The 10000-nt window shown below is 52.7% G+C and overlaps 2 protein-coding genes across 3 annotated transcripts in view; both read right to left on the minus strand.

Moving 5' to 3' along the window:
- fer1l6 (fer-1 like family member 6) overlaps positions 1–446 on the minus strand; it is a 27582-nt gene extending 27136 nt beyond the window's left edge. Inside the window, 1 exon segment of the mRNA XM_080479065.1 lies at positions 358–446. Within this exon segment, the coding sequence (XP_080335191.1) occupies positions 358–374 (17 nt within the window). The 5' untranslated portion in view covers positions 375–446.
- A 1279-nt stretch (positions 447–1725) lies between these two features.
- The window catches only part of prkag3b (protein kinase, AMP-activated, gamma 3b non-catalytic subunit), a 12521-nt gene continuing 4246 nt past the window's right edge, over positions 1726–10000 (minus strand). The window contains exons 5-13 of one of the 2 annotated variants that reach the window (XM_080479083.1): positions 9008–9066; positions 8831–8876; positions 8671–8725; positions 8409–8535; positions 7848–8013; positions 6865–6902; positions 6327–6473; positions 6025–6118; positions 1726–2018 (exon numbers count right to left, since the gene is read on the minus strand). In XM_080479083.1, the coding sequence (XP_080335209.1) occupies positions 1987–2018; positions 6025–6118; positions 6327–6473; positions 6865–6902; positions 7848–8013; positions 8409–8535; positions 8671–8725; positions 8831–8876; positions 9008–9066 (764 nt within the window). In that variant the 3' untranslated portion in view covers positions 1726–1986. Of the gene's footprint in view, positions 2019–3304; positions 6119–6326; positions 6474–6864; positions 6903–7847; positions 8014–8408; positions 8536–8670; positions 8726–8830; positions 8877–9007; positions 9067–10000 lie in introns of both variants that reach the window. The other variant, XR_013935934.1, reaches the window with a different exon arrangement.

The following is a 10000-nucleotide window of genomic DNA, read 5'->3' on the forward strand; positions in this document are numbered from 1 at the left end:
GTGAGTGTGTGAGAGAGTGAGTGAGTGTGTGTGTGAGTGAGGTAGAGAGTGAGTGAGTGAGTGAGTGAGTGTGTGTGTGAGTGGGTGAGTGAGTGAGTGAGTGAGTGAGTGAGTGAGTGAGTGAGTGAGTGAGTGAGTGAGTGAGAGAGTGAGTGAGTGAGTGAGAGAGTGAGTGAGTGAGAGAGTGAACGAACTGTAATCCTTAGTTCTTCTGTGTTTTACAGCTGAACGTTACAGCAAGCTTTCACTGTGTATTGTGAGCGTGTGAGATTCTTCAGATTGAGACCAGATTATTTAGGATTAGTGGATTCAGCATCTGGGATTTCAGCTGGAAATGAAGAAAAAGTTGCTTCCTACCTGGATTTGGGCTCCATGGTCGCAGAGAGGACAGGTTATCAGGACGACACGCTCTGCTGCATCCGGTCTGCCCAGGAGCTTCAGAGGAGCTTCACAGGGTGTCCAGGAGGTTTCCAGGAAGTGTCCAGGAGGTGTCCAGGAGGTGTCCAGGAGGTTTCCAGGAGGTGTCCAGTAAGTGTCCAGGAGGTGTCCAGGAGGTGTCCAGTAAGTGTCCAGGAGGTGTCCAGGAGGTTTCCAGGAGGTTTCCAGGAGGTTTCCAGGAAGTTTCCAGGAGGTTTCCAGGATGTGTCCAGGAGGTTTCCAGGAAGTTTCCAGGAGGTTTCCAGGAGGTGTCCAGGAAGTGTCCAGGAGGTTTCCAGGAGGTGTCCAGGAAGTGTCCAGGAGGTTTCCAGGAGGTGTCCAGGAGGTTTCCAGGAGGTGTCCAGAGTGGAGCAGACAGGCTGACGGAGCTCCAGATTGTTGTGACAGACATGGAGGCTGGATGGCAGATGGGTGGAGCAGCAGTCCTGTGACCAGGATGTGGAGGCTGGCAGAGTTAACAAACCCTCCTCTGGTAAACATGGTGCTTCACACCTCCTCTGAACAAACACCCTCACTGAGCCCTGCAGGACACACCAGGTCTTACAGCTGTACCATCCACCCACCCATCCCTCCATCTTCTCCCTCTTATCTGTCCCCGGGTGGTGGTGGTGTCAGTCTGAGCACCGTCACCCAGATCACATTGACCCATTAAGAACCTTCCTGCAGGTGGAGAGCCCACAGGAAGGTGGAGAGCCCACAGGAAGGTGGAGAGCCCACAGGAAGGTGGAGAGCTCACAGGAAGGTGGAGAGCCCACAGGAAGGTGGAGAGCCCACAGGGAGGTGGAGAGCCCACAGGAAGGTGGAGAGCCCACAGGAAGGTGGAGAGCTCACAGGAAGGTGGAGAGCCCACAGGAAGGTGGAGAGCCCACAGGGAGGTGGAGAGCCCACAGGAAGGTGGAGAGCCCACAGGAAGGTGGAGAGCTCACAGGAAGGTGGAGAGCCCACAGGAAGGTGGTGCCCGGCGTGGGACATGAACCCTCTACCTTGAGACTGAGAGTCTGATGCTCTACCAGCTGAGCTGGACGGGGGACATCTATCTATCATCCATCATCAAATCAATCAATCCATCAATCCAGAGCGGTCTCAATCAGAAGGTTGCAGGTTCAATTCCCATCTCTACCTGTCCACATGTTGAAGTGTCCTTGAGCAAAACACTGAACCCCACACTGCTCCCAGTGGGTAGAATGAGCCTTGCATGGTAGCAGCCGCCATTGCTGTGTGAATGAGTGAATGTGATTAATGACGTACCGTGCTTTGGGGCCTGCTGACACGCTGGAACAGTGGAATGCATCAACAGGTACCAAACACTTTTATTCATTCAAAAACATTTTTACATTTCAAATGTGTGTGTGTGTGTGTGTGTGTGTGTGTGTGTGTGTTGGTTGAGTTGTTGTCCTCCTTTGAAGAACGCAGCTGAACATGGTTTCTCCACTGTCCGCCTCGCTCACTGACCCCCGGTGGGATTTATTCACGGGCAAACGTCTCTCGCTGGTCGTCGTCAGGCGAGAAGCTTCACCGAGGCGGTGGTGGAGTCCTGACGGAGGTTCTTCAGTCTTCAGATGACGCTTGCTCGTAAAGATCTGGAGCAGAAGCGAAAAGCACACGCTGAGGGTCAAACCGTGCCCTTTGAGCACACCGAGGCCGTTTCCATGGCAACCTTTCAAGTGAAAACAAGTCATTTTTGTTTCGCAAATGTTTCGTGTTTCCATGGCAACGTTCCGAAAACTCGATCCATTTTTTGAGCCAGTGGAGAACATGCAAACTGCAAACAAAACAAGGACTCTAACCGGGAGTGGTCCCACTGTGAGGAGGGCGGCTAACCACTGCACCACACCAATCCACCTCCCACAAACACAACATACAGATGAAGAAAGTCCTCATTGATCCGGGGAACCGGATCCACTAGAGGGCGTCAGAGACGTGACCTTGGGACTGAGCAGGGTCAGCCAGGTTGGGTCGGGCCGGGTCGGGTCGCCCCGGGTGTATGAGGCCGGCATGCTGAGGCCAGAACCACTGAACTGAAGGAATCTCATTGATCAGGGTGTTGGACAGTTGTCCTGATCAATGACAGTCGCAGTTTGGTGGTTGAGGTGAGCCGACGTTCTTCTCTCCAAACGTCATTCAAACAGCAACCGGCAGCAACCGGCAGCAACAGGCAGCAGCAGGCAGCAACCGGCAGCAGCAGGCAGCAACCGGCAGCAACCGGCAGCAGCAGGCAGCAACCGGCAGCAACCGGCAGCAACCGGCAGCAACCGGCAGCAACCGGCAGCAACAGGCAGCAGCAGGCAGCAACCGGCAGCAACCGACAGCAACAGGCAGCAGCAGGCAGCAACCGGCAGCAACCGACAGCAGCAGGCAGCAGCCGGCAGCAACCGGCAGCAACAGGCAGCAGCAGGCAGCAACCGGCAGCAACCGACAGCAGCAGGCAGCAGCAGGCAGCAACCGGCAGCAGCAGGCAGCAACAGGCAGCAACCGGCAGCAACCGGCAGCAACAGGCAGCAGCAGGCAGCAACAGGCAGCAGCAGGCAGCAACAGGCAGCAACCGGCAGCAACCGGCAGCAACAGGCAGCAGCAGGCAGCAACCGGCAGCAACCGACAGCAGCAGGCAGCAGCCGGCAGCAACCGGCAGCAACAGGCACAAGCAGGCAGCAACCGACAGCAACCGACAGCAACCGGCAGCAGCCGGCAGCAACCGACAGCAGCAGGCAGCAACCGGCAGCAACAGGCAGCAGCAGGCAGCAACCGACAGCAACCGGCAGCAGCCGGCAGCAACCGACAGCAACCGACAGCAACCGGCAGCAGCAGGCAGCAACCGGCAGCAACCACTACGCTCCTGCTAAACAGAGAAGACAGTTGAGCGTCCTACCTGAGAGTGGTGGCGCTCTCAGACCAGCGCCGGTGTGTTGTCTCAGCAGGTTGTCAGGGTGTTGTCACTGTTTTGTTACGGTGTTGTCTCAGCAGGTTGTCGTGGTGTTGTCACTGTTTTGTTATGGTGTTGTCTCAGCTGGTTGCCGTGGTGTTGTCTCAGCAGGATGTCACATGTTGTCACTGTTATGTTACGGTGTTGTCTCAGCAAGTTGTCACAGTGTTGTCACTGCTTGGTTACGGTGTTGTCTCAGCAAGTTGTTACGGTGTTGTCTCAGCAGGTTATCACATTTTGTCATGGTGTTGTCTCAGCAGAATGTCAAGGTGTTGTCACTGTTTTGTCATGGTGTTGTCATGGTGTTGTCTCAGCAGGTTGTCACGTTTTGTCATGTTGTTGTCATGGTGTTGTCTCAGCAGGTTGTCATGTTGTTGTCTCAGCAGGTTGTCACGGTGTTCTCACTAGAGAGACGTCCCGATCACACTTTTTTGCTCCCGATACCGATCCAATTTTTCAGAATTGAGTATCGGCCGAGACCGATACTTTCCCGATCCGATACTCACATTACTATTGCAAATATACTCAACAGTGTATTATTGGAGCGACTAAGACGTCTGAAGCTAAAAGTACTACTGGCAGAAGCTTTGTTTACCTAGAAATTATTGTAAAACTCACTTATTGAATCAAAATTCTTCTCAGAATGACTTAAACATAAATACTCTCAGGCTCCAATGTAACTTCTTTGTGTATTAAACTCCAGTTTACCTTAAAGCAGTATGAGAGGTTGGACCTGAATGTCACAGAACATTTACATTTCAATGTGAAGTATAAACACTTCATTCCAAATATAGAAGTATACTCCATCACAAAAACACATAAACCACTATATATAACTCTAGTTTTATAGGTCTATGATTCTAGCTTCTGCAGCTCCACCAGAGCTTGTAGTCCCTGATTGTTGTGGTGATTAGGGGACGCTGTGGACGGCGGTTTTTGTTTTTTTGTTGTTGTTTTTTCAGATCGGCGGGGTGATCGGCTGGATTTGCAGATTCCCGATCACTCACAAATCACCAATATCGGCCCCGATCCGAGATCTACCGATCTGATCGGGACCTCCCCAGTGGTCACTGTTAGGTCACAGTGTTGTCTCAGCTGGTTGTCACGGTGTAGTCTCAGCTGGTTGTCACGGTGTAGTCACTGTTTTGTCACGGTGTAGTCTCAGCTGGTTGTCACGGTGTTGTCTCAGCTGGTTGTCACGGTGTAGTCTCAGCTGGTTGTCACAGTGTTGTCTCAGCTGGTTGTCACGGTGTAGTCTCAGCTGGTTGTCACGGTGTAGTCTCAGCTGGTTGTCACGGTGTAGTCACTGTTTTGTCACGGTGTAGTCTCAGCTGGTTGTCACGGTGTAGTCTCAGCTGGTTGTCTCAGCTGGTTGTCACGGTGTAGTCTCAGCTGGTTGTCACGGTGTAGTCTCAGCTGGTTGTCACAGTGTTGTCTCAGCTGGTTGTCACGGTGTAGTCTCAGCTGGTTGTCACGGTGTAGTCTCAGCTGGTTGTCACAGTGTAGTCTCAGCTGGTTGTCACAGTGTAGTCTCAGCTGGTTGTCACAGTGTAGTCTCAGCTGGTTGTCACTGTGTAGTCTCAGCTGGTTGTCACAGTGTAGTCTCAGCTGGTTGTCACGGTGTAGTCTCAGCTGGTTGTCAAGGTGTTGTCTCAGCTGGTTGTCACGGTGTAGTCTCAGCTGGTTGTCACGGTGTAGTCTCAGCTGGTTGTCACGGTGTAGTCTCAGCTGGTTGTCACAGTGTAGTCTCAGCTGGTTGTCACGGTGTAGTCTCAGCTGGTTGTCACGGTGTTGTCTCAGCTGGTTGTCACGGTGTAGTCTCAGCTGGTTGTCACGGTGTAGTCTCAGCTGGTTGTCACAGTGTAGTCTCAGCTGGTTGTCACGGTGTAGTCTCAGCTGGTTGTCACGGTGTTGTCTCAGCTGGTTGTCACGGTGTTGTCATGTCCTGGGAGATGTCGCGTCCAGAGAGAGGAGCAGGGTGTGTGAGGGTCGTGAGGACAGACGCTCTCAGCAGATAGAAACAGGGCTGAGCTTGGTGGCTTCAGGTGGAGAGCCGTGGGACTGAGGCCAGACCATTACAGACTGTTACAGACCGTTGCAGACTGTTACAGAGGGTTGCCGACTGTTGTAGACTGTTACAGACTGTTGCAGACTGTTAGACAGTTGCAGACTGTTGCAGACTTTTGTCCACTGTTACAGTTACAGACTGTTACAGACTTTTGTTGACGGTTACAGACTGTTGCAGACTGTTACAGACAGTTGCAGACTGTTACAGACTTTTGTCCACTGTTACAGACAGTTACAGACTGTTACAGACTTTTGTTGACGGTTACAGACTGTTACAGACTGTTACAGACTTATGTCGACGGTTGCAGACTGTTGCAGACTGTTACAGACTTATGTCGACGGTTACAGACTGTTACAGACTTTTGTTGACGGTTACAGACAGTTGTCGACTGTTACAGACAGTTGCAGACTGTTACAGACTTTTGTTGACGGTTACAGACTGTTACAGACTTATCTTGACGGTTACAGACTGTTACAGACTGTTGTCGACTGTTACAGATTTTTGTCGACTGTTACAGACTGTTGTCGACTGTTACAGATTTTTGTCGACTGTTACAGACTGTTACAGACTGTTACAGACTGTTACAGAGCCTCAATACCTGCAGGAGACAGAACCAGCGCCTGGAGGAGGTCTGACAGAGAGACGATCCCTCGCACCACGTCGTCTCCATCCACCAACACCAACCGATGGACCTGACAGAGACCGGACGCACGTTAATCTGTCGTCATGACGACACGAGGAGGACCTGCACCACACACACACACACACACACACACACACACACACACACACACACACACACACACACACACACACACACACACACACACACACACACACACACACACACACACACACACACACACACACACACACACACACACACACACACACACACACCTCAGCCTCGGCGATGCGGTGGATGATGGTCTCCAGCGTTTCGTGTGGGTAACACTTCAGGACTCCCTCCAGGCAGCAGGCCCGCGACGCCACCGCCTCCCGCATCGTCATGTTCAGGTTGTTGTAGTTTTTCTGGGCAGCGAGGTTCTGAGCCACAGAGTACACACACAGGGTACACACACAGGGTACACACACAGAGTACACACACAGGGTACACACACAGGGTACACACACAGGGTACACACACAGAGTACACACACAGGGTACACACACAGGGTACACACACAGAGTACACACACAGGGTACACACACAGGGTACACACACAGAGTACACACACAGGGTACACACACAGGGTACACACACAGAGTACACACACAGAGTACACACACAGGGTACACACACAGGGTACACACACAGAGTACACACACAGGGTACACACACAGGGTACACACACAGAGTACACACACAGAGTACACAGTGTGTGTATTATTTGTTGTTTTATTGAAAGAAGAACAGTTTGTGTGTGAAAAAACTCACAATGACGTCAAACCTGGAGTACAGCGCCACCACTCGTCCTGCAGAGAAACGCACACCAGTGTGTGTCAGGAGTGTGACAGGAGTGTGTCAGGAGTGTGACAGAGGAGTGTGACACAGGAGTGTGTCAGGAGTGTGACAGAGGAGTGTGACAGAGGAGTGTGACCCAGGAGTGTGTCAGGAGTGTGACAGAGGAGTGTGACACAGGAGTGTGTCAGAGGAGTGTGACACAGGAGTGTGACACAGGAGTGTGTCACGAGTGTGACAGAGGAGTGTGACCCAGGAGTGTGTCACGAGTGTGACAGAGGAGTGTGACCCAGGAGTGTGACAGAGGAGTGTGACACAGGGGTGTGACACAGGAGTGTGTCACGAGTGTGACAGAGGAGTGTGACCCAGGAGTGTGTCACGAGTGTGACAGAGGAGTGTGACCCAGGAGTGTGACAGAGGAGTGTGACACAGGGGTGTGACACAGGAGTGTGTCAGGAGTGTGACAGAGGAGTGTGACCCAGGAGTGTGTCACGAGTGTGACAGAGGAGTGTGACCCAGGAGTGTGACAGAGGAGTGTGACACAGGGGTGTGACACAGGAGTGTGTCAGGAGTGTGACAGAGGAGTGTGACCCAGGAGTGTGTCACGAGTGTGACAGAGGAGTGTGACCCAGGAGTGTGACAGAGGAGTGTGACACAGGGGTGTGACACAGGAGTGTGACAGGAGTGTGACCCAGGAGTGTGACCCAGGAGTGTGACACAGGAGTGTGACACAGGGGTGTGACACAGGGGTGTGACAGGAGTGTGACCCAGGAGTGTGACCCGGGAGTGTGACAGAGGAGTGTGTCAGGAGTGTGACCGAGGAGTGTGACCCAGGAGTGTGACAGGAGTGTGACCCAGGAGTGTGTCAGGAGTGTGACCCAGGAGTGTGTCAGGAGTGTGACACAGGAGTGTACTGCGGTGTGAAGAGGGTGCTCCTAGCTGAGGAGTGACGCTGGCACCTGATTGGTCGAGGACGGGCAGAGCCGACACCCTCCGCTCCACGAAGACGCTGAGCGCTTCGTAGACGGTGGCCGACTCCTGCACGGTGGCGATGTGCTGGAAGGTTCCGATGGGCAGCTGGCTGATCCTCCGCTGCAGGAAGCTGGGCTTCGGGATCATGGCGCCCTGCAGGGAGGAGCACACACTCAGCACACACTCAGCGCACACTCAGCGCACACTCAGCACACACTCATCACACACTCATCACACACTCAGCACACACTCAGCACACACTCATCACACACTCATCACACACTCAGCACACACTCAGCACACACTCAGCACACACTCATCACACACTCATCACACACTCAGCACACACTCAGCACACACTCAGCACACACTCAGCACACACTCAGCACACACTCAGCACACACTCAGCACACACTCAGCACACACTCATCACACACTCAGCACACACTCATCACACACTCAGCACACACTCATCACACACTCATCACACACTCATCACACACTCATCACACACACACACACATACACACACGCGCTTCACAGCTTACGAAGATGTGCAGGAACTTCAGGATGCGTTTGTGTGTGAGGATGTGCAGAACGTTTCCCGACGTCGGGTCGATGACGGGCAGCCGGTGGATCTTATTCTTCAGCAGAGAGTAGATGGCATCAAACAAGCTGAGGACACACACACACACACACACACACACACACACACACACACACACACACACACACACACACACACACACACACACACACACAGGTGAAACATAGTAGGGACATTATCAGCAGCACAGAAGTGTGTGTTACCTGGAGTCTGGAGTGATGCTGATGAGTGTGTTGAAGGAGTACTGCAGGTAGATTTCTGATGAGAAACACACACACACACACACACACACACACACACACACACACACAGCCGTCAGTCACCAGTCATCAGTCAACGAGCAGCAGGAGGAACCACACTCACCTCTCCACGTCTCGATCTTATGTTCCTCCAGCTCGTAGATCTGGACCTGCAGGGCACAGGAGACATCAGACACACACACACAGACACACACACACACACACACACACACACACACACACACACACACACACACACACACACACACACACAGTTTGTGTGCGGCCATATTGGACTCACCAGAGGAGATTTGTAGTAACGGTGCAGGATATTGATGAAGTCAGTGATGGTCAGCATACCTGCACACACACACACAGCCAGCAGGGGGCAGCAGAGTATCAGGCGGAGGAACCGCGAGCCAGCAGGTCAGAGTGACATGAGCTTACAGCTGATGTGTGTTGACAGACGAACTCTGTCCGGTGTTGTGTTTACTCTCCACTGCACGCGCTCCACAGCACCTGGGCCAGGGCAACACACTGATATGCTCCGGCCAGGTGAACCACAGACCCCAGAGAACATGACCCACGTTGGAAGTTCCAGTACGGCATGACGCTCCACAGTCTGACAGGGTTCCTCTGCTCAGTCTGTGCTGTGGAGGAACATGTTCACGTCTTCACCTCCTGTGACCTGTGGTCACCTCTGTTCCTCCAAACACCTCCAGAGAACCTGCTCACCTGCTCACCTACACATTGAAACCACCAACACTGACTCATGTCACCGCCACCGCACTCCACACACTGCTGGAACACCTGGAGCAGAGCAACATCTGGAGCAGAGCAACACCTAGAGCAGAACAACACCTGGAGCAGAACAACACCTGGAGCAGAGCAACACCTGGAGCAGAGCAACACCTAGAGCAGAACAACACCTAGAGCAGAGCAATATCTAGAGCAGAACAACACCTAGAGCCGAACAATATCTAGAGCAGAACAACACCGAGAGCAGAACAATATCTAGAGCAGAGCAACACCTAGAGCAGAACAACACCTGGAGCAGAACAACACCTAGAGCAGAACAATATCTAGAGCAGAACAACACCTAGAGCAGAACAATATCTAGAGCAGAACAACACCGAGAGCAGAACAACATCCAGAGCAGAACAACACCTAGAGCAGAACAACACCTAGAGCAGAACAACACATGGAGCAGAACAACACCTGGAGCAGAACAACACCGAGAGCAGAACAATATCTAGAGCAGAACAACACCTAGAGCAGAGCAACACCTGGAGCA

Source organism: Lipophrys pholis (assembly GCF_963383615.2).
Source record: "Lipophrys pholis genome assembly, chromosome: 13".
Lineage (NCBI taxonomy): Eukaryota > Metazoa > Chordata > Actinopteri > Blenniiformes > Blenniidae > Lipophrys > Lipophrys pholis.